Source organism: Mustelus asterias, chromosome 18 (genome assembly GCF_964213995.1).
Source record: "Mustelus asterias chromosome 18, sMusAst1.hap1.1, whole genome shotgun sequence".
Taxonomy (NCBI): Eukaryota; Metazoa; Chordata; class Chondrichthyes; order Carcharhiniformes; family Triakidae; genus Mustelus; species Mustelus asterias.
The window spans coordinates 34,357,668-34,382,889 of NC_135818.1; the positions used below are offsets into that span (position 1 = coordinate 34,357,668).

At 40.3% G+C, this 25,222-nt stretch overlaps 1 protein-coding gene across 10 annotated transcripts in view; it reads left to right on the plus strand.

The window, feature by feature from the left end:
• akap6 (A kinase (PRKA) anchor protein 6) overlaps positions 1-25,222 on the plus strand; it is a 414,790-nt gene that overhangs the window by 233,946 nt on the left and 155,622 nt on the right. For all 10 annotated transcript variants that reach the window (XR_013500015.1, XR_013500016.1, XM_078233730.1 and 7 more), the window contains exons 7-8: positions 13,962-14,110; positions 22,257-22,377. Coding sequence is in view for 8 of the 10 variants with exons in the window: in XM_078233730.1 (XP_078089856.1) it covers positions 13,962-14,110; positions 22,257-22,377 (270 nt within the window). In the remaining 2 variants the exon portion in view is untranslated. The remainder of the gene's footprint in view (positions 1-13,961; positions 14,111-22,256; positions 22,378-25,222) is intronic.

The following is a 25,222-nucleotide window of genomic DNA, read 5'->3' on the forward strand; positions in this document are numbered from 1 at the left end:
GCACCATGCCCCCCCCCCCCTCTCCATCCCCGTCTCCAATCTCCCACTTGGCCTCTGACCTTGTCCCCTGACATCCCCTTGCCCCCAACCTCTGACCATCAGGACTCCATTCTCCAACATGGCTGATTTTCTGCTCCAGAATGAATGATAGAGAGAAAAATGTATCAGCTCACAAAGAAGTAAAAGATATTGATTCCTGGAATGCAGTAATAGAGTTTCTCTCAGGTTTGAAAGAATGATTTTGTTGTTGATCTTGTTGTTCTCTTTGGAACTTGTGGAAATCTGAAGAGTTCACAATCAAATCTGACAGCTCCTTCGAAACTATGAGAATGAGGCAATTACATTTCAGGAAGTGAATATTTATGTAACAGATATAGCCAAAAAAGGCTTAATCCTTTCCATAGAAAATAAACCAAATTCCTGAAGGTTGTTGCAACAAATGCTGTAAGTGAAGCTTCAAGGGTTAAGAGTCAATTATGTTTTTAATGAAAGTTACAAACCTGGAGTCTGGTTCCTCAGGCAGACATGCAATAAAACTGTTAAGCCAAATTTCACCCCTAAAAGGAAAAAAGATCTGATTGCCACAAAATGCTTTCTTTAAAATAGCCCAGCACTACCCAGATGGAACATACCCACTAGGTTGAAGAAAATGTAAAAGAAACATGTGTTAATCCTCCTAAGGGGACCTTACAGGGATGACATGATAGCTCCATACATCTTTGTTTCCCTGCCTCAACCAATCTAAAAATTCTAATGTGTACCCTCTAGTTACATTTCCTTATAACACAGCAAGACTGTTGTGCAAAAGATGCTGCAGTGGTGCATGAAGTAATGATGAGCAAAGGTGGAAGCAATATGTGCTTGTGTGAAAAGCTTATCTTTGTTGCCCCATTACTCATAGATTTGTCAGAGATCATGTAAGCAAGTCATGAAAATGCAGCATCGAAAAATAGACCAGTTTATGATCAGTTTTTTAAGAATTGTTTCATTTTAAGTCTATTTGTTTTAAATCTAAACACCAGACAGAAAAGAGCAGCACAGTGGATATACTCCTTTGTTTGATTCTAACAGCTCTGTCACTGAGGGGCTGGGCTGAAACCTTCATACCTGTGCATCAAAGTGCTAGCTTTGTTGCCGTGACATCTCATTTACTTTTATTTAAAATATCTCCTCTGTAATATTAAGATAAACAGTAATCATTTTTAAAAGAAATTAAATGTTACAACAAAGAAGCAAAACCTCATTTTCTGCTTGAGGTGTAGGAAAGTATTATGTTTCTTTTGGTCTCCCAGAGATTCAATCTAATTTGATTCTCTGTCGTTTCTAAATAAACACTCTTAAAACCTTTCTCATCCTTGGGAATAAGGATGATAGGGGTAATCAATATTTCTAGCATTTTAATTAAAGCTGTTAGTGGAATAAATCCATTTAATTATCCGTTAATGAAATACAAGGTCATTTACCTGACAGAGACTCTGAAGGTGGATTATTGGACAGGAAATAAAGCAAATAAACTCCATGTCAGAACCATTTAGCTGTTAGACGCAAGGTTAACAAAATCTTTCAGAATTTTTCATTTTTTGTTAAGGTTTTCAACTTTCACGTTATGAAATTGAATATTGTAGAAAACAACTGAAAAAATGGATGTGACCTCAATTAAAGCTTTCTCTTGCAAGTGGTATATTGCAGTCATGAGAATTGAACCATTGATTTTTAAGTTGATAAGTCTTAGATATGGCTTTTCAAAGAATAAAGACATCTTGGATTGACCTGTATTAATCTCAAATGCACCAAAAAAGGACAGAGTTCTGATATAACACCACATATCCATCACAGAGCATCTCTATTATTAATAGGACATTGGCTAAAATTCTAAAGCAAGGCAAACTATCTCAGCAGAAGTATAACTGATTTTAGACACATCCGAAATATGTAATGAAAAAATAAAATGCTGAAAAAACTCAACAGGTCTGTCAGCATCTTCAGTAAAACTGTGGGATAATCAAAAAGTTAACTCTGTTTCCCTCTCCACAGACACTGCCAGACCTGCTGAGTGTTTTCAACCTTTTCTGTTATTTCAGATTTCCAGCATCCGCAGTATTGTGCCTTTATTTCAGAAATATGTAAGTTGCCTATGTGCAAAAAGTCAGTGTACAATACACTGTGAAAAAGGGTTATGTGTTCTTTGCTACCTATCCTTTAATATAGGTAGGAAATGTTTCAAAACACTGCTTTTGTTCTTGCTGAACTTCATAACACTGTCTTCCTCTCAATGAAGTATATCTCTTTATCCCAGTTTTCAGACTGATCTGTTCTTTTGTCTTTCATTACCGGGTATTAAAATCAATTTCCCTCTATTACTATTCCTGCTAACATACTGCAGGCTTTAAAAATCAATGACTTGCACTATCTCTGTTAAAATGCTCTTTCCCTGTAGACATTCATTTATTCTGCAATATCCTGTTAAATTTAGTCTATTATGTAGGGAAAGGGGTTTTCAGTAATATTAGGAGATGTGTAGAAGGTGCAGGGTATTGGTCTGCAAATCAATATAATTCATATTTCTTGTAATATTTAAATAGTGCAGTCCACATCAGCATTGAGAACGCTTCATTAGTCATGATAAATTTAAATTTGAGAGTAATTTCTTTAGGTTAAAAGTGGATGGATATCGGACTGCACCTGTAAACAGGGCAATATCTATTTTGCAGTCATATCATGAACTAGTAAAGAGTGGCATCGATTAGGTATAGTTATCTTTGTATTTGCATTATGGATTCCTGCTAAATATTCCAAAAGTGCTGTTCACTTCCCAGTAGCCATAACAAATCTCTTTGCCAATTTGGGAGATCATTTGAGAAACAGAATTTATTTTTATCCTCAGTGTACTCTCATATTGAGAATTTTGGCTGTGACATTAGGATCAGCTTTTTACATTACATCAAATGCATTGCTAATTAAGGTTTGCATGTTCATTAAAGCTTTGGCCAATGTTAATTACGTATATTAATGGAATCTTGTGTAACACCTGCCTAAAGCGATGGCCTTTAATCTTTCAAATATCTCAATTGAAGCTGCTGTTGTTGTGAATTTTCCATAATTTGAATTCTGTATACAACCATATAGTTTTCAATCATATTTTGCATATTTTTCCAATGCATATATTAAATGCATGCCTGTAATTATAAAATTCTGAAGAGTTTAGTAATGCTTGTCACTGGAGGCACTGATCTTATTTTTATCTCTGTAAAATATATGTTACATTTACCATCTGTTTCTCATATAGTCCTTTCCTGCTTGCTTAATTCCCGTGGAGGTTTTCAAATGCATCTCTGCTTGCTTTAAAGTGAACTTTAAGACATTCTATTCATTGTTTCTAAGTGCATAAAGCAGAAAACATTTAAAATGTTATTACTAACACTAAAGCAGGAAATTACTTTTACACAATGTCTGTTACTGTACCCAGTAAACGAGTTGCGTTTATAAACCATGCAAGGTTTTCTAAGCACAAGTATTCATCCATTGATTTGAAGATTTCTGTTTAATTTTCATGCTGTAATTCCATATTCTGTCCTTGTGTTGATGTTTACAAATCTGGTACACTTCTATTCATTTCCATCATTTGTAAAGATGGAATTATTAAATATTGGGCAGAATATTTGTAATTATTGGCAGGTCTTGTAAGAGTATACTTAACTATACAATTGACATAACACTGTAATCTTCAATGATGTATGAATGATTGATGTTTACATATGCTATCACCAGAGTACATGCTAGAGCTTACAGCAATCAGAAAATTCATTGTAAGCATACAGAGCAGGGTATGAATAGTAAATTATAATGGTTCCTACTGGTAATGCTTTACATAGCTCTTCTGATTGACAGAATACCCAACAGAGAATCCACAAGGGACTTCCAGTTCAGGAACTTTCTTACAGATAGTAAATTGGTGTTGGCATGCACACAAAATAAATGACATGATTCAGCAGATTTCAAATCCGAATCTAAAACTCTGGAGACAAAAGTAAATATTCATCAAACAGCTCAACTTCAGATTGATTTTATTTTGCATCAGCAGCACTCTGTTAGTTTTAAGCCAGCCTCGGAAACCAGGCCCAGCAAATTTATACCTTGCACACAGGTTAAAATAAATTACGAGACCCAGTAGCTTGCAAATGGAATCAAAAAATCTGAAATATGGTGCATTGAAGGGATCACTCATCACTTATTTTGTTGGGGTAATGGAGTGCAGGTAAGGTGCTATCTAGCAATAAACGCCATATGTTTTTGATCCCAGTTCTTGAGACTACAAATTAGTGGTTACCTAACAGCAAGCTTGTCTCAGCTGTTAGTAGATTGTCATTGATGTTGGCCAGGATCTTTTGTCCTTGAGTCTAAGTTCAGTGGCAGAGTGGAAATCGGAGTGATTTCCACTACGGGAGCAGGATGGCTGACCACACATGATCTTATGCTGTTCAGCGCATTACCTATGCATCTGTACCCTGTTACCTTATGGGGTTGAGGGTCCAGGCCTTATATTTAAAGGGCACCAGGAAAGCCTGCAACTAACCCCTCTACCTTTGCCTGGCCACTGCTCCAACCTTCTCCACTAATTCTTCCTCCCTTCTTTGGTTATCCTCCATGCAACTTGCACTGCCACCACCTGGTCTCAAGCATAGGCTGGCATTTACAGATGTTCTCCAAAGAGGACCAGACGGCAGCAACTCACTGTTAATCATAGAATAAGTTTACTTCGCCAGGTGCAAGCCACTTGTAAAAGTAAACATTCTAGTTTCTTGCTGGCGGGAAGTTAATTTGGAGGAGGAGCTTAATTCTGGTGAGTTGGCTTTTTAATAAGCATGCATGACATGCCAATGCATGCAGAAGGGCTTCCTGACATAGTTCATTGGGAAGCTCCACCTGCCTTTAACCCAACTTTAAAAACCCAGTAACTTAATTGCTAAGGTTCATCTCGTTGTCAGGAGTTTTGGTCGCATGCCAAATTAAGTTCCCCCACCTGCCAAGCTTCCCAATGCTGGCAGACCGGGAATATTCTGCCCATGATCCCTAAGCATGCAGTGCTTAAGCTATTAGCAGGGACAATGTTTTGTTTGCATTTGTTGACAATTTAATGGTAATAGCAAGGAAATAATTAAAAAACATTTCTTTAATTAAAAAAAAAGAACATTTGTGTAAATAGCAAGTATACATTTCAGATATGAAGGCTAGGTTGCACATCCAAATATTTAAATATGTTCTGTGTGAGCTTATAAGTGTTTTGAAGGCCCAGCAGACCTACTGAATGTCTTTGAAAGCTGGTTTGATATTGCACTGAAATTCGAGCAGTGTAAGACTGCTACCTCCAGGGGTCAGACTTCACTCTTTTGTGAACTCTGGCCAGCACACAATGGTTGGTTGGCTTATGCTGCAGCCTCAGCCTTGCTCATCTTCAGCAGGAACTGCTTTACAGTATAAGTACTAAAACCAAAGTCACACCACAGAGTGAAGAGACATATTTAAGATTTCTTTGTGAGGAATTACATTGTCTTATGCTCTTGATTCTGTCAATTTTCACGATCTATCCAAAGTACGATATTAAAAAGTTTACCTGAACTGTTTTGTCCTTTCATGGAAGATACAACATCTTGGAGTTTTTGAAACAGTTTGTATGTTGTGCAAGTAAAGTCTATTCTATTTTAGTGTGATTATCTGACTTGTCACTAAATCTATTCAGGCCTGACCGTAACATTCTAACAATCTAACAATTACCACCTTAAACATAAAGCAAAGAATGTGCTTAAATGTTCAATGTGGTCTTTGGTGCATTATGCCATAACGAAGAGATAATTGTGTGTCTCGTGGTACACTATTCCACTCACTGGACAATATCAAACTCTTGGTGAACACAATAGTGCAACTTGTGCCCCTCCTATATGATCCCAACGCAGAATGTTGTGACAAAGCCTGGGCAGTAACAGTTGTGATTAATTCTTTTAGAAGTCTGTTCTGTTAAGTGTGTAACTTTACAGGACATTTTCTTGGTACAGTTTCACAGATCAGCGTCATTCAAACTCTCTTCCTCTAGTTGCTCCCATTACAAAAACTAATTGGTCAATTATCTGCTGGAATCCAGTCAATAGAGATGTCAAATTCAAAAGCTCTTAACTTTTCTGCACAGGTTATTATGGTAAACAGCAGACTTTTATACATGTTGGTGAAGTTGCCATCGTCTCAGATGACCGTAGGCTGCTCTCCCCTGGTGGTGATTTAACTTGATGATCACCACACCTCAGGTGAGGGGTAAGGTTGAGAAGGTTATCATGGATAACCACAGCTGGTACAGGAATTGAACCCATGCTGTGTTGGCTGTGCGTCACGAACCAGCCATCTCGTCAACTGAGCAAATCGACACCTCCCACATACATATTAGCTATGTGGCTGCTGTAAGGAAATTACTTGCATTTTCCTGAATTATGAAGATTAATACCGTATTTGACGAGTGCAATCTTATAGTTGGTTGGTACTTACATTTGAGGAATGCATATGGGGAAAACACTCAAATATCTAATAGGAGTATCCTGATTAAATAATATCTTAAAGCATATGATATATAAGGGAACTGTGAATACCTGCTATATTTTGCAGTTAAGAACATTCAGCTCCGTCCACATCCTCAGAATGGTTCAAAGTGCTGCTTCATTACTGTTGCGAAGTATAGACAAACACAGAAGCCATTTTTTGCTGGGTAAAATCCTTAACAGTGAATCAGATAATCTGTTTCATTTGATGATGTTGATTAAGGGTCATTAACCCTTTTCTGTGAATGCAGATTGGGTCTTAGTTAGCATTTCAGCACCCCTGAAAATGCAGCAATCCCTCACTATTGCACACAGTTATCAGCCTGGATTATGTGCAAGTCCTAAAGTGGACCTTGAACCCATAAAATTTGAACTCTGAGTTGAGAGGGAAATCACTCAGCCAGATGACTATGCATTTGATGGCATGACACTATTTACTATTGGTTTGCCAAAATGCAGTTCATCCTTGTGGTAGCCCACAGTTTGAAGCCTGATCCAGATCACCGAGGAAAGGTTCTTCCTTAAAGAATAGTGGGAGAGTTGAAGAGTGAATCCACATATGACACTGTTTCAACTAATGGTAGCTGTGGAGGATTGTTAGCTGAGAGTTTGTCTGGCCACTGTTCTAGCTAGGGGTACAATGTTCAGCATGGGGGGGAAAATATCAGCAAATAAAAACACACAATTGATGCAAGAAACTGAGGTTGAAAGCTGATAGAAAGTCAAGCAGCAGCATTTTCACAATGTAGATAGAATACAACTGAGATTTTTTTTGAAAGGTTGCAACTTTGATTATTTTTACTGTGATTTGTTTTGCATTCATATTGAAGACCACAGTGGCAATATCTTGGGATATAAGCACTGAATTACCCCAGAATATGGGTAAATTAATTGTGTTTTGAACAGAGACTATGGAACACAGTTTGCCTGATTTGGGAATGCTAATGAATGCTATTGGGGAAAGGTTTGTGGTCTAAAGCCTGATTTTAAAAGTATAGAATTGGAACAGAATGGAAAACATTGCAGGTAAAATATTAATAACTGTGAAGGTGGTAAGGGATTAGCTGAAAAGATCTTGATGGACTACAAGGTGATTGTTGTAAATTGCTTCTGCCTGTAATTTGCAACAATCAGGGCTATGTGAGAGAGCTGTATTGCTAGAATTAAGTGATCTAAGCCCTTGAAACTCTAGTGACATAAAGTTGAATGAATGGTATTGTAATACCAACCAACTGAACACAATTCTGACATTGTAAAATCACTCCTACACTTTGCCCTGACTTGCCTTGGAGACAAGAAATTGTAAGCAACCTTAATTGTTAACCCACTGAGTTTCATTTGGATCTTGCTAAATGTGAGCTTGCCTTCTGTAAAATTATACAGTTGAATAGCACACAAGGGAGTGAGAATACATTACTCATTTTGTGAAAAATCTAAATATGCCATTTTATTGATGCAATGCCCACATGCTCACAGGATTCTCAAAAGATAGTGTATGAAATCTCTGCATTAGAGATTCAGGTGAAAGAGAATATTCTGAGCTATTGACGAATGCTGAACTATTCATGTTTATACATACGAACATACGAATTAGGAGCAGGAGCAGGCCAGTTGGCCCCTCAAGACTGCTTCACCATTCAATCAGATCACAGCTGAACTGATTCTAACCTCAACTTCAATTCATGCTTGCCTCTAATAACCTTTCACTCCCTTGCTGATCAAGAACCTGTCTACCCCAACCTTAAAGAAATTCAAGGACTCTGCCTCAACTTTCTTTTGAGGAAGAGAATTCCAAAGTCTACAACCATCTGAGAGAATTTTTTCCTGTCCTAAATGGACGACTTATTTCAAAACAGTGACCCTGAGTTCTAGATTTTCTCAAAGGAGTAAATATTCTTTACACGTTCACCATGTCAAATCGCCTCAGGATCTTGTATGTTTCAATCAAGACACCTCTTACCCTTTGAAACTCCAGTGGATACAAGCCTATCCAGCCTTCCTCATAAAACAACATGCCCCATCCAGCTATTAATCCAGTAAACCTTCTCTGAGCTGCTTCTAATAAATTTACATATTTCCTCAAATAAGGAGACCACTACTGTATTTAGTGCTTCAGATCTGATCTCACCAATGCCCTGTATAACTGAAGCATAACGTTGCTACTCTCGTACTTAATTCCTTTGCAATAATCGGTAACATTCCATTAGCTTTGCTAATTATTTGCTGTACCTGCAATTTTGTATTTCATGCACTAGAGCACCCAGAGCCCTCTGCATCCCAGAGCTCTATAATCTCTTACTGTTTAGATAATATGCTTTTTTAATTTGTCCTGCCAAAATGGACAAGCTCACATATTCCCACGTTATATTCCACTTGCCAGAATTTTGCCCACTCACCTAGAATCATAGAATCCCTACAGTACAGAAGGTGGCCATTTGGCCCATCGAGCCTGTACCAACCCCACACATTTACCCTGCTAATCCCTCTGACACAAGGGTCAATTTAGCATGACCAATCAACCTAACCCGCACATCTTTGGACAGTGGGAGGAAACCGGAGCACCCAGAGGAAACCCACGCAGACATGGGGAGAACGTATAAACTCCTCACAGACAGTGACCCAAGGCCGGAATTGAACCTGGGTCCCTAGCACTGTGAGGCAGCAGTGCTAACCACTGTGTCACCGTGCCGCCCAACCTAATCTAATATCTTTTTGTAGCCTCCTTACGCACTCTTCACAACTTGCTTTCCTTCTTATCTTTATGTCATCAGCAAATTTAACAACCACACCATCCATCACTTCATCCGAATCATTTACATAAATTATAGTGTTGGGTCCCCAGTGCTGATCGCTGTGGCATACCCTTCAGATCCTGCCAACCAGAAAATGACCCATTTATGCTTACTCTCTGTTTTCTATTAGCCAGCCAATCTTCGATTCATGTCAATATGTTACCCCAATACAATGAGCTTTTATTTTCCACAATAACCTTTGATATGGCATCTTTATCAAATGCCTTCTAGAAATCTAAGCACCATACATCCACCGATTTCCCTTTATCTACAGCACCTGCTACTTTTTCAAATAACTCCAATAAGTTGGTTAAACATGATTTCCCTTCCACAAAACCATGTTGACTCTGCCTGATTACTTTTAATTTATCTAAGGGCCCTGTTATAATATCTTTAATAATAGCTTCTAACATTTTCCCTATGACATAAGTTAAGCTAACGGGCCTAGAGTTTCCTGTTTTTTTTTTTAACCTCCCTCCCTTTTTAGAGTACAACATTTGCTGTTTTTCAACCAAATATAACCTTCTCTGAATCTAGTGAAATTTGAAAAAGAAAACCAACACATCGACCATCTCATCAGCTATTTCTTTTCAGGCCCTAGAATGAAATCCATCAGGATCCTGGATGTGTCAGCCCACAGTTCCAACAATTTTCTCAGTACCACTTCCCTGACAATTATATGCGTTCCTCCCTCCTTCCATTTCTTGCTTTACATTCACTTCCGGGATGTTATTTATATTCTCTACAGAGAAGACCAAGGAAAAATATGTATTCAATTAATGGGCCATTTCCATATTTTCCATTATTAACTCCCCAGACTCGCCTTCTATTGGGCCAACAATCACTTTGTTAACTTATAAAAAATATTTATAGAAATTCTTACTCTCTGTCTTTATATTTTTAGCTAGCTTTCCGTCGTACTCTTAGTTTCCCTTCTTATTAATCTTTTAGTTATTCTTTGTTTTTTTATATTCTGTCCAATCTGCTGACCTTCCACCCATCTTTGTGCAATTATATACTTTTTCTTTAAGATTGATAGTAACTTTTTTGGTGAACCACAGATGGTGGGTCCTGCCCTTGGAATTTTTCCTTTTCATTGGAATGCACCTATTCTGTGTGTTCTGACATATCTCCGTAAATGTCTGCCACTGCATCTCTATTGACCTATCCTTTAACGTAAATCGCCAGTTCACTTTTGCTAGCTCTATTTTCATGCCCTTATAATTACCCTATTTAAGTTTAAAATACTAGTCTTACACTCATCTTCTTTTCCTCAACCTGAATGTAAAATTCAATCCTGTTATGATCACTGCTACCTAGCGGCACCTTTATGATGAGGTCATTAATTAACCCTACCTTACCTCGCATTAAGTTGATCTTTCTCTACACCTAGTTATGACTGGAACACTTCATTCTGCACTCTCTTGTTTCCTTCTCTATGAACGGTATGCTTTGTCTGTATAGCGTGCAATAAATAATACTTTTCACTGTATGTTAATACATGTGACAATAATAAATCAAATCAAATTGTTGCACAATACCAGGTCTAATTTAGCCTGTGCCCTGGCACTAGAATTTAAATTATCCTGAAACCAACTATGCAATTGTCATTTGCACTCTCTTTGCTCATCTGGCTGTTTCAGTCTGGGGAGAGAAACTTCTGGCCGTTCACACTGGTGGGATCTTCCAATTCTGCCAATGGCGCACCCCTGTGCCAGATTTCCCAGAGCAAGAGATACATTCAATGGGAAATCTGTTAACAACGGCAGGAGTAGAGATTTTGCTCCCAGCCAATGGCGGGCCACCTCCACTGCCACGAATCATACGGCCAGTTGCGTGGAAAATCCCGCCGTATTTGTAGATTAAAATTTCCCGTAGTAATTGCTATATCTTTCTGACGAGCTCCAACAATAGCTGGGATCTTCCACCACCCCCAGTGGATTTTCCAGAAGTGGAAATGGCTAGCCATAGATGTGCAGGTTAGGTGGATTGGCCATGCTAAATTGCCCCGAATGTCAGGTGGATTAGCAGAGTAAATACGTGGGGTTATGGGGATAGGGCCTGGGTGGGATTGTTGTCGGTGCAGGCATGATGGGCCGAATGGCCTCCTTCTGCACTGTAGGGATTCTGTTTCTATGAATGGCTGTCGGAGGGATCTTACAGTCCCACTGAAGTCAATGGCCATTTGCGCTACTCATCACTGGATTCACCTTCAATGGGACCAGAAGATCCTCTCAATGGAATATCAGCCTATGTCTTTGTATCAAATGGACCATGACAACTGAATCCTCCCCTTCCCACTACAAGTTCCTTTCCAGCCCTGAGCAGATGTCCCGAACCCTGGCACTGGGCAGGCAACACAGCCGTCTGGACACTCATTCTTTGTTGCAGTTAACAATGTCAATCCCTCTCACTGTGCTGTCCCCCACCACCACTACATTCCTGCTTGCTCCCCCCAGCTTGAACAATTTGCTGTACCATGGTGCTGTGGCCAGCCTGCTCATCCACCTTGCAGACCTCACTTGCATCTACACAAGTTGTGAGTACCTCAAACCTCGTTGATAATTGCAAAGTCTGAGTCTCCTCCACTATTGTCTGCTTGGTCCCTCTACCTGTCTTACTCGCAGTATAATCCCCCTGTCCCCTCACTGCTGATGAAAATTACCCTTCTATAAGAGATGCAACCATTTTCTGGAACAAAGTGTCTGGGTATTTCCCCCCACCCTTATGTTGGGCAATGTCTGCAGTTGGGCTTTCAGATCGATGATCCTTATCCAGAACTGTCTTCTCGTTGTTCGCACTTCCTGCAAATATGTTTGTCCTGATTGCCTTGGCTTCCAAAAGCTCCCAAATTCCACAGCTGCAACATAGCATCCGTCCTGCCTTTGTTACTTGTTATTTAGTTACATAAGAACTAGGAGCAGGAATAGGCCATCTGACACCTCAACCCTGCTCCGCCATTCAATAAGATCCTGGCTGATATTTTTGTGCGTTCAGCTCCACTTACCCACCCGCTCACCATAACCCTTAATTCCTTTACTGTTCAAAAATTTATCTATCCTTGCCTTAAAAACATTCAATGAGGTAGCCTCAACTGCTTCACTGGGCAGGGAATTCCACAGATTCACAACTCTTTGTGTGAAGAAGTTCCTCCTCAACACAGTCCTAAATCTGCTTCCCCTTATATTGAGGCTATGCCCTCCAGTTCCAGTTTCACCCGCCAGTGGAAACAACTTCCCTGCTTCTATCTTATCTATTCCCTTCAGAATCTTATGTGTTTCTCTAAGATCTCCCCTCATTCTTCTGAATTCCAGTGAGTACAGCCCCAGTCTACTCAGTCTCTCCTCATAAGCCAATCCTCTCAACTCCGGAATCAACCTAGTGAATCTCCTCTGCACCCCCTCCAGTGCCAGTATATCCTTTCTCAAGTAAGGAGACCAAAACTGTACACAGTACTCCAGGTGTGGCCTCACCAGCACCCGATACAGCTGCAACATAAACTCGCTGTTTTTAAACTCCATCCCTCTGGCAATAAAGGACAAAATTCCATTTGCCTTCTTAATTACCTGCTGCACCTGCAAACCAACTCCTTGAGATTCCTGCACAAGGACACCCAGGTCCCTCTGCAGAGCAGCATGCTGCAATTTTTTACCATTTAAATAATAGTCCATTTTGCTGTTATTCCTACCAAAATGGATGACCTCACATTTATCAACATTGTACTCCATCTGCCAGACCCTCGCCCACTCACTTAGACTATCTATCCCTTTGCAGACTTTCAGCGTCCTTTACACACTTTGCTCTTCCACCCATCTTAGTGTCATCCATGAATTTTGACACACTACACTTGGTTGGTCCCCAACTCCAAATCATCTATGTAAATCATAAACAATTGTGGTCCCAACACTGATCCCTGAGGCACACCACTAGTCACTGATTGCCAACCAGAAAAACACCCATTTACCCCCACTCTCTGCTTTCTGTTAGTTAACCAATCCTCTCTCCATGCTAATACATTACCCGTAACACTGTGCAACTTTATCTTATGCAGCAGTCTTTGGTGCGGCACCTTGTCAAATGCCTTCTGGAAATCCAGATACACCACATTCACAGGTTCCCCATTGTCCACTGCACATGTAATGTTCTCAAAGAATTCCACCAAATTAGTCAAACATGACCTTCCCTTCATGAACCCATGCTGCATCTTACCAATGGGGCAATTTATATCCAGATGTCTCACTATTTCTTCCTTGATGATAGATTCAAGCATTTTCCTTACTACAGAAGTTAAGCTAACTGGCCTATAGTTACCTGCCTTTTGTCTACCTCCTTTTTTAAACAGTGGCATCTACTACTTTCCTAATTAACTTAGAATTATATTCTATGCTACAATTTACTGTACTTATTAAGTGCTCCATATTTAATCATCAATTTATGAAATCCACCGACAACTAAAAGTTACACGTTTCTTAAGTACACAAGTTTTATGTGTTTATTTGAATATTATTTTATTTAAAGTTTTTTGTTACTTTCATCTATGGATCTATCTTAACTCCTGTTATTAGTTACATGCACCTTTTGTTTCCAGGGAGAAATACGGCTTATCAACTTGGAGACCAGGAGAGATGCTGTGGAACAGATGTCCCTGAAGCTTTATAGTGAGCAGTACACAAGCAGCAACAATAGAAAACAAGAATTTGCTGCAATGTCAAAAGTCAATTGGGTAGATACTTACAGGTACAGAAACATATTTTTTATTTAATTTATCATCACCTGACTCAATTAGTTCATGAAGTACTTCAGAAGACTGTAGTTAAATACACATTAATATCCACCTATCTTTATGGCTTAAATGTATTGTGTTGTTCTGTAGTAAGCCCATATCAGGCCTTGTTTAATTAAGTAAACTTACTCGATGTTAAAACAAATGATAAAATTACAAACTTGAAGCTAGGCCTTAAGTACCATTTGAACAAATGTTGATGAACACAGGAGTTTGCTGAGTTTAATATTGTACTCTTAATTTCTGTACTCATTCTATTTATATGTTTTTAGCACAATATTCTATAATTACACTGTGTTTACGAACTCCAAAACAGCTGCTGTTTAAACTAACTTTGAGCATTTTGAATTTCTCCAACTTGATATCTTATATCTCAGAGTTTCAGCAATAGGAAAACACATCGTCATGCTCAACCCAATCATATTCCAGGTATTTCCAAGCAACCTGGCTTATATGTTGATGTAACTCCATTACTTAAATGGAATTAAAACAACACAAAACTTGTATCCATTGTCACATAGGATGGAATTTTCCATTTATTTGTCTGAGGGCGGGTGGGTCCGGTGGTGCTCTTCCCGCTGGCCGGAAAAGTGGGAACTCGCACCTAATTCCACACTTGGGACCTTGTTAATCATCATAGGCAAGTATCGGGCTGAATCACCTGATGGGATAAGAGCTGATTTGCCTGAGGAGTCCTAGATCTAAGAAACACTGCAACCTCATGTCTCCAGCCCAGGAGGCCGTCGTGCGGGAGGACAGAGCACCTGGTAACCACAGCCAAAGTGCCACACAGTGCCAGAAGAGGATGAATGATCTTATGCACTCCACCAGGGTAAGTTATCTCTTAACTCCCTTCATAATCAAACTTTCACCATGCCTTCATGTCCTCAAACTCTCCTCATGGGTCACATATATTAGTTGGGCAAACATATCAACACTCATTCCCTCACGGACACTTTCACATTCCATCTGTCATGTTGCTCACACACCATCCTCTGGCCCTTCTGTGGAGGGATCACCAGACACAAGGGGCATGCATTTCACCCAGCCTCTGCTTCATCCCCACTGATCACATACCTTTCTTTCACCTTTATACAAGCTAAGCTGGTACACAGCAAATAGAGAATGCCCAGACCCAGGGGAGGAATGGCCAAGATCATTGACCTCAGCAAATTTGAGGAGGCTTGTGGGGGAGGACAGTGATTGCTCCTGTGGGGAAAGGAAGAACGGCTTCTCCCAACAACCTAGTAAAGATCACAGCTTCATCATTTCATCAAATCCTGACAATCAATGAGTCAGAAATGTACTCTGATATAGCTTATGCTCATCAATTTAAATTCTATTGTCTATTTTCCAGGTACAAGCAGATAGAGGTCACCAACACAGCTTAAGCAGCATTCCGAGCCCCCAGAGCACATCCGAGGATGAGGAGGTTCACAAAGATCCATCATGCACTCACTCACAGCCTCCACCAGTGCAGGGACACACACCTCAGTGGGGAGTAGACTCAAGGTCACTCTTTAGAGAACACCTCTCAGACACATCCCTGCAGCAGTCAGATGGAAGGGACATCCAAGGTCTCCAGTTCTCAAAGGGCTGCTGTGGACCAAACAGCCAATCAGTCCCAGTCAAATGATGAACCTCTGGAAGCAGCTGCCAGCTCAATGATAGAGACACAATGGCAAGCAGTGGAACATCAGGCAGAGATTCAAAGTCAGGAGGAGTCCGTCCGCATTCTGTCTGATCTTGTGGCTCTGACATAAGAGTACCTCAAGGTCACCTTGGGAAGGTTGGCATCCACCATAGTGACCTTGATCCAGCTGTTCTTGACAAATTCACGTTTGACCTTGCACTTGGTGGTGCCCATCAGGATGTGTGACCACTAAGATGTAGGTGACATGTGGATGACACCTTGACCTTCCCCTCGGTGCCCGTCTCTTGCAGGAGTTAGGCTAGGGGCCTTTGGCACCACAGGGAGTATTCAAACACTCCGGGGCCACCTCTGAGGACACTCCAAGGATGTGCAGCCACTCGCAATCCCTTCTGCCTGCATCCACATCCACTCCAGTAGCACAGGCCACCGAGGGCACATCTGCCCTGAGCAGGAGGCCCATATGAGGCCAGGGCTCCACAGGCCTTGGGCCACCAGAGGACATCCACCAAGTTCATCACAGACATCAGAACATAGCAGTCAGCAGGCTGCTTCCACCTCTGCTGCAGAGGTTGGGGCTCCATCAAGATGTAGTGGTGAGGTTAGGAAAGTTAAAAATTGGTGATGTCACTTCTGGTTCACGGAAGTGCTATCATTGTAAATAAATTGCACTTTTGTGAAATCATTTGATGGGTTTGTGAATGTTCTGGTCAAATGAAGGCGTTGTGCATTTGTTGTTTGGAATCATCTTATCTCGAGGTTTAGCTATTGTCCCACTCAGCGATAGTGTCTCATTATAAGATGAACATTCATGCGATGTAAACCTCAGTGCAACTAGAGACTGACCTTTGTGTGTTGCCGTAGGAGATGTATTTTAATCTTTATTTGAAGTGTATGATGGGATCAATCTCAAGTTACCTAATGACTGAGGGCAGCTCATCAGCACTGATACTTCGGTAGCACTTGGGTCTCCTCAGTGATAGTTCTTGAACTCAGCACATGCACTTCTGGATGAGTTCTGCAGGCTGGTCTGTATCTGAGTCATGGCAGTGTTTGCATCATTAGAAAGCATCAAAGTTTGTCTCGCATCACTGCTGTTCTCATTCCTCAGTGGACTTTAAGTTCCCAGAGTGAGCACATTGGCAGAGCACCATTGACCAACAGTGTGACCATGTCCCAGCATAAGGCCAGAATGTGCAGGACATGTTCTCTCAGCAATTGTTTTCACCATCCCCTGAAATGACAGGAAATGGCTTTGAGGGTAAGGAGAGATGTGGCATATGATCTCACTTAGCGTTATTCTTCCTGGAATCTGTCAGCGATGAAAGTATCACAGGCACGTCTCCCATGTCTTCCTTCCTCCATGGCATTAGTATGCTCATATTGTCCCTCAACAGCCCCCAAAGCTTCCAAGTCCTCAGCCTCCTTCATCTTCCGATGAGCTCTCATTCTCCTCCAAGGGCTCACCTCTTTGCATGGTCAAACTGTGAATGGCACAACTGCGATAATATGATAAACCCAATCAGGACTGCTTTGTAGTCAGCCAACTGAGCGGTCCAACCATTTGAAGCATATGTTCGGAAGTCCCATGATCTGCTCTAGAAGAGAGCATGTGAAGCTGTCAGCAGCATTGTACCTTTCTTCAGCATGCGTTTAAGGATGACGCACCAGAGTTATCAGCTAGTGTTTAAATGGGTAGCCCATATCCCCCAGCAACCAGGCCTGCAGACATTCTGGCCCCTTGAACATCCCAGGCACCTCGGAGCGACTGAAGATATAGGAGTTATGGTAACTTTCACCTCTCCCTCCTTTGCCTCCTCAGTGAATGAGGACTCTGAGAAACAGCATTGAGTCCTGAATCCATTAGTCCTTTTGCCTTCTCTCTGGAATGAAACATCGAAGACAACAATGATTTAAGGGAACAGAAAGAGGAGCTCTGATTTAGAAACCAAGGAAATATTGGAGCCTGCAGCTTTGGCTGCTTTACTTGCATTGTCTGATGCAGCCTTGCCCATGAGATACTAGTGCACACATTGAGGTGGTCAATCTATCATTCCAGAAATGTGACATCTGGAGCCCTCAGTGGGGTGATTAAGAACATAAGAAATAGGAGCAGGAGTAGGCCATCTAGCCCCTCGAGCCTGCCCCGCCATTCAATAAGATCATGGCTGATCTGACGTGGATCAGTACCACTTACCCGCCTGATCCCCATAACCCTTAATTCCCTTACCGATCAGGAATCCATCCATCCGCGCTTTAAACATATTCAGCGAGGTAGCCTCCACCACCTCAGTGGGCAGAGAATTCCAGAGATTCACCACCCTCTGGGAGAAGAAGTTCCTCCTCAACTCTGTCTTAAACCGACCCCCCTTTATTTTGAGGCTGTGTCCTCTAGTTTTAACTTCCTTACTAAGTGGAAAGAATCTCTCCGCCTCCACCCTATCCAGCCCCCGCATTATCTTATAAGTCTCCATAAGATCCCCCCTCATCCTTCTAAACTCCAACGAGTAAAAACCCAATCTCCTCAGCCTCTCCTCATAATCCAAACCCCTCATCTCCGGTATCAACCTGGTGAACCTTCTCTGCACTCCCTCCAATGCCAATATATCCTTCCTCATATAAGGGGACCAATACTGCACACAGTATTCCAGCTGCGGCCTCACCAATGCCCTGTACAGGTGCATCAAGACATCCCTGCTTTTATATTCTATCCCCCTCGCGATATAGGCCAACATCCCATTTGCCTTCTTGATCACCTGTTGTACCTGCAGACTGGGCTTTTGCGTCTCATGCACAAGGACCCCCAGGTCCCTTTGCACGGTAGCATGTTTTAATTTGTTTCCATTGAGATAGTAATCCCATTTGTTATTATTTCCTCCAAAGTGTATAACCTCGCATTTATCAACGTTATACTCCATTTGCCATATCCTCGCCCACTCACTCAGCCTGTCCAAATCTCTCTGCAGATCTTCTCCGTCCTCCACACAATTCACTTTTCCACTTATCTTAGTGTCGTCTGCAAACTTCGTTACCCTACACTCCGTCCCCTCCTCCAGATCATCTATATAAATGGTAAATAGTTGCGGCCCGAGTACCGATCCCTGCAGCACGCCACTAGTTACCTTCCTCCAACCGGAAAAACACCCATTTATTCCGACTCTTTGCTTCCTGTCGGATAGCCAGTCCCCAATCCACTTTAACACACTACCCCCAACTCCGTGTTGATGGGGCATCCCCATCTGTATCTGTACTTAGATGTCTCATACTCCTGGACAAAACCGCTGTTACGTTTGTTTTTGCTGGACCCTTTTGTTCTGGGACTTCAAAATGGTGCTGCTACAACTTTACTTCAGGACTCCTACGCTCACTGTCCGTGTGTCTCCGATTTACCTGAAGCCTCACGATGTGAATGTATTACCATATAATCCCTACAGTGGAGAAAGAGGCAACTCGGCCCATCGAGACTGCACCAATTCTCCAAAAGAGCATCTCGCCCAGACCCTCCCCTCTGCCCTATCCCTGTAACCCCATGCATTTACCATAGCTAATCCAGCTAACCCGTACATCATTGGACTGTGGAGGAAACCTGAGCACCCGGACGAAACCCACGTAGACACGGGGAGAATGTGCAAACTCCACATAGGCAGTCACCCAAGGCCATTGCAGGAATGGCTGCACTTCAAACATATTTCACTGCTTGCAATGAGCCTTGGGACTGAAACCATGAAATGCAGATTCTTTGTTTCTGCCATCAAACAATCACCATGGAAGTTTTTGATGGGCATCCCCATCTGTATCCCCTAACAGATGCCCTTGTGGTTAAATAGGGAACATGCTGGGAGGAGGATTAAATTTGCCTTCCTGTCCCTCACTATTCCTCATGTTCCTCACTAGCATCTGGTATTAGCAGGCTATTCCACTGTGAATGCCACCACAGCCAAACTTGATCATCTGGGATCACTAATCATTGATCAGGAGAGGGAACCCTGTTAATATTTTCCTTGCTATCTATGTGGCACTGAAACTAACTTTAGCTCCCTTACAAAGGAGCGGCACGGTGGCACAGTGGTTAGCACTGCTGCCTCACAGCTCCAGGGACCCGGGTTCGATTCCCGGCTTGGGTTACTGAATGTGTGGAGTTTGCACGTTCTCCCCGTGTTTGCATGGGTTTCCTCAGGGTGCTCCGGTTTCCTCCTGCAGTCCAAAGATGTGTGGGTAAGGTTGATTGGCCATGCTAAATTAATCCTTAGTGTCCCGGGATGTGATAGGTTAGAGGGATTAGCAGGGTAACTAATTGGGAAAAGGGCCTGGGTGGGATTGGTGTTGGTGCAGACTCGATGGGCCGAATGGCCTCCTTCTGCACTGTAGGGATTCTATGAAACACCCCATGTAAAACCTGCTAACTCAGCATAGATTGTGGATTGCATATAGCGTTCATACTTAACTTTGAAAGTGCTGTTAAAGCTTGCGGAAGTTAATTCTCTGGGAACATGGGTTCAAATCCTACTTCAGTATCTGGTGGAATTTAAATTCTATTAATAAATCTGGAATATAAAGTTAGTCTCAGTAATGGTTGTCATGAAATTCATCTGATTCATGAAACCCATTTGATTCACAAATGCCTTTTAGTGAATCTGCCATTTTTACATGGTCTGGCCTACCTGTGACTCCAGAGCCACGGCAATGTGGTTGACTCTGAGCTGCTGTCTGAAATGGACTGGCAAGCCCACATTTAAATAGCAATTGAGGATGGGCAACAAATAATGCCGTTGCCAGTGAGGCCCACATCCCATAAAAGAATATGTTTTAAAAAAGGAATGACCATGATCCATCGAGTACAGAAATACATTAAGTGCGAGCATATTTTAAAAATAACATTAAATTATATTTCTTGCATGTCACTTATTTTTCTTCAGTACCATTAATATTTTCTTAAATTATTTAATCCAGTTTTTAAATAGTCATTTGCAGAATGTTAGATTGTAAATTAGAGCCACATAAATAAATTGAATTTGAAATCCAACCTAAATTGTGTCACATGAAAACTTTAATTTGTTTAAATGCATGTGCAGTTGAGCAACATGCATGAGACACTGTTTGAAGGAGAAGTTAGTTATATATACTTCTGAACATACTTGATGAAATCAACATTCCATTCAGGAACTGTAGAAGAACTTGTACTCTGCATTTGAAATATATTTGAATGATAAATGCCTCCATAAATCCAGTGTGCTGCTTTAGATTACTCAGATTGAATCTAAAGGCAAAACTGTGTGATATTCATGATTTGAATTACCTAGAATATATATTTAGATGTGAAAACGCAGAGCATTAATTGTGTTACCCATTGAACAAATCATTATAGTTGTAACAGAAACAATTCATGTTTTAGAGTTGCAGGATAGAACTTTTTTTGCTACAACACTTAAGTCTGCTTTTATTGAACCAAATTTTGGAAAGTCTTTGAACGTGGCAGGAAATCTTTCTGGAGAAGCAAGTATTTATTTCCATTAAATGTTATTGAATAACATATTTCAATAGAATTCAGCAGTTAATTTCTGAGAAAACATGTTTGACACCCAGTTCTGTTGATGCATGTCGATGTCAGGAGTGACATTTGTGTAAATTTTCTTGTATATTACAACTGTATATTATCTTGTTGATGTCTGCACTTTTTACATTTACAAATACTTACTGCGCTAGAGTGCTGGCACTGAGTTGTAAACCAGAGGGTTCAGTTAACTCGGGCAAGGTGCTTTGAACTGAACACGGCTTTAATCCTTTTAAGCTGCTCAATCTAATGATTTATTTAGCTGAAAATTGTACAATCTTTCTTTGAATTTTAACGATTACTGCCTTTTGAGAATTTGTCATTTTGACTTTTTGGCCTAATCTTCGCATTTAGCATGTCTATGGGAGGCACCTGTCTGGAGCTCCATCCAGCCCTTGAGTGGCTTGGCATACTCGCTCATGCCCGACTAAAATCTCTGTCGGATATACTTTCATCTTCTTAGAAAACCTTTGGCTGTAGGTTTACCTTCAGTGCTGTTGACCCTCTTGTTTACCTGATGTACCTTTATCTAGTTGAGATTGTTCTGAAAATGACTACATTGAAATGGAGATTGTTAGACTGTTTTAACGCAAGAAACAAGTTTCCATAATATGTTTTATCTATACATTGGAAAAATGATGAAATAATGATCATGGGTTTTCATTGCTGATGTCTAATTATATGAATGTTGTGTTTTTGTCTCTCTGATACATTATTACATTATTTTATTAATCATGTTGTGCTTTCCATCTATGTTGGAATTTAATTAAATTTTGCTGACTAGTTTTGAGTTTTAATTTTCTATATAACAAGTAATTACATTTTCCACTCAGCATTCATTCAGGAATATATATTTTATTTATATAATGCATAATGCATTTTTAATTCTTCTTACCAGCCTTCTGGACTTTGAATTGGAATACCAGGAGCTTTGGGATTGGCTGATTGACATGGAATCCATAGTGATGGACAGCCATGACCTGATGATGTCAGAAGAGCAGCAGCAGCATCTTTACAAGGTTAGAGCCTATGTTACTGTCTTTACATGGATATGGAAAATCTGATTAGCCTGACAAGTCTTTCTCTCAGTGGACATCTTGCTGTTCATTGTATATATCATGGTGCCTATTAGAATTCCCTTCTCCATCCCCAACTTCATTTCCATCTCTTGCATGCCAGCAGAGAGTGCAGACATCATAATTGCCAAAGAGTTCCCTTTATCACATTCTATTAAGTTGTAATTTTATAAAGGAATGAGGAATTCTTCCCATAGATGAGTAGAAATAAAGGAGACAGGATTAATAAATAGACTGAAGCAAAATGAATAGTCAATGAAAGTAGGGGTTCTACTTTACAGTATGTGTTTCAATTTGAGGTTTCAGACAGATTAGGCTGTCCTTCGGAAGCTCGAAGAACAGTATTTGCCAAGAGTCTGGTTTATCGCTGCACTGGCACTAGTTGGTTTTCAATGAATTTTTATTAGTACCAGATAAAGCAGCCTTTATTGCTTTGTTATTTTACACACAATTAAAACAAATATATTAGGCTCTATTATTAATTTGAATTCCCTCAAATAATAAATACATTTATATTTCAGCTCTTTGTTATTACGTAGTCCAATAAATACTCTATTTTGTATGATATTACTTTATCCTTTTGTTGATACAAAATCTTGAAGCTAATACTGTAGATGTAATGGCATTTTAAAACAGAGCACGGGTAATATGTTAGAGCGTTTCAGGGGTTATTTTCAGCCGAAACTCCATAGCAGTAAATCTGCCTCGTTTAGGCTATTTTTTATTGTTGTAATTCTGACAGTTGTCATCCCTGAATTGCTTTGAACATATGGCACATTTCAAAGAGCAGATTGTGAATCGTAAAGGAAAAAAATTAATAACCACCATCAGAATTGACAACAGGATAATGACAAGAAACAACCACCCTCTGGCTCTTTTAGTAATTTTTCATTTTTATACAAGGAATGGAAATTCAAGGTCAAACAGAAACCGATCTCTTATCTTAGTGACTTCATCAGAAGTTACTATCGTCTTTAAGAGTGGTACTGGAAAAAATACCTCCAGTCCAGGTTTGTGCATTATCCGTTACACTAAGGGAAGCGGCTGGAGGCAATATCTTTCACACAGCCAGCAGGTGAATGCCACTAACTCAGAGCTGGAGTACAGGGGTGAGAGTTAAGGGGCAATCAGATTTTGTATTTTTAAGAAATCTGAGGAAAGAAAACAGACCATTTGCAGGAAAGCACTGGGAGAGAACCAAGGGTAGCTTGAGAGAGAATCAGACATACATTCTCCAGAGGCATAACTATATACATGAAAAGAGAATTTTGAAGCAGAATAGAAAGCACAAAGGAGGTTTGTGTATTCTTTGATTTTCATTTGAATGCACCACATTTGAGGTCCTTCCTTTACCTGGATGAAACTGGCTTGCTGCTAATTAGAAGTGGGCAGTGAGGCACATACAGACAGCTGAAAGAAGCAATTCTTCAAAGTATCCCTTAACATAGGAGAGCTTGTCCAAAAGAATCAAGCATTCTGCTTCATTTGCTGTTACTATCTGCTCACAGGTTTGTTCTTCACCTCTACTGAACTTTATCCTTCCAGTCTCTTTTGTTTAGTTCCCCGTTATGTTAACTGCTGCTATAAAGTTTTTCCCCCTTTTTAAGAATGTAGAAACCTTTTGCCAGTACTGCCCAGTTACAGATGAAAGTTCTGGTTATTTAATAAAATGCAGGTTTCTGTCATTCTGAAGTAAATTTTCTTCAGAAATTCCATTAATTGAATATTCAGTCTTGACAAACTAAGGAAGATTGGACTTAGCTTGAAGATCAGCTTTGTGAATAGGAATTTTTGAATCCACATTCGACTTCGTATATGATGAAAGCGTGCCCAACAAATTTGGTGTCCACAAGCAGGTTGACCATCAACCATCTTGCTCCCCTCTTATGATATGCAGCATCGTGTGATTGACATTGTGATTCAGCGAATGCAATTCATTTAAAGGCATACTGCACCCTCCTAACAATAGTGCCTTGATATTGAGTTTTCTATTGCATTCATTAAACCTAGGCCTTAAAGATTACCACAGAGCTTAAACAATGCTATAACTTTGTGACAGTAATTTTCTACAGATTAAGCCCAAAAATGAAGAACTTTCCACTGTTGTTTTTCCCATGGCTACATTTCTATTTGCGCAAACCCATGAAGAGCAACATTTTTACTTGTAATACTTTGTGGTGGTGCTGATGGAGGAGAGGTATGAGAATCTCATGACAAAGTTCCAAAATCTATTTTACCTACATTAAGGATATGTCATGTTGATGTTGACTTGCATTTATGTATAAAGATTTATTTGATTATTGAAATAATGTAATGAGATTGACTGATGAGGGGCATTATTCCTTAACAGAGTGCCATCTTCTGAGACTGTCATTTGAATTTCAGATGTAGCAGCATCCACAGTCTTAAATAAACCATGTATTGACCCATCCACTAATGGGTTTATTGTAAGAAAACAAAGGTTTTGTTCTGGAACTAAATCCTCAAGCTTACGAGTAAACTTTTAAATTCACGCTCCAAGGCAAATTGGTAAAGGAGTCTTTCAGATGGGGAAATGAATAGAATTTTATCAATAAATTTGTATTTTAAATCATTTAATTCTGTTTTATCTTTCTTGATGCACTATTAGACATACTATTTTTATAAAATGGTCTATTAGTAACGTTGAATATCGCAATCTTAGTGATGTCTGTGCCACTACTGTCCCTCGATTCGAGGACGGCACTTCCCAGACTCCTCCAATCACAAATGTCAATACTGCCTCTCTTCAGAGTGACTGAAGAATTTT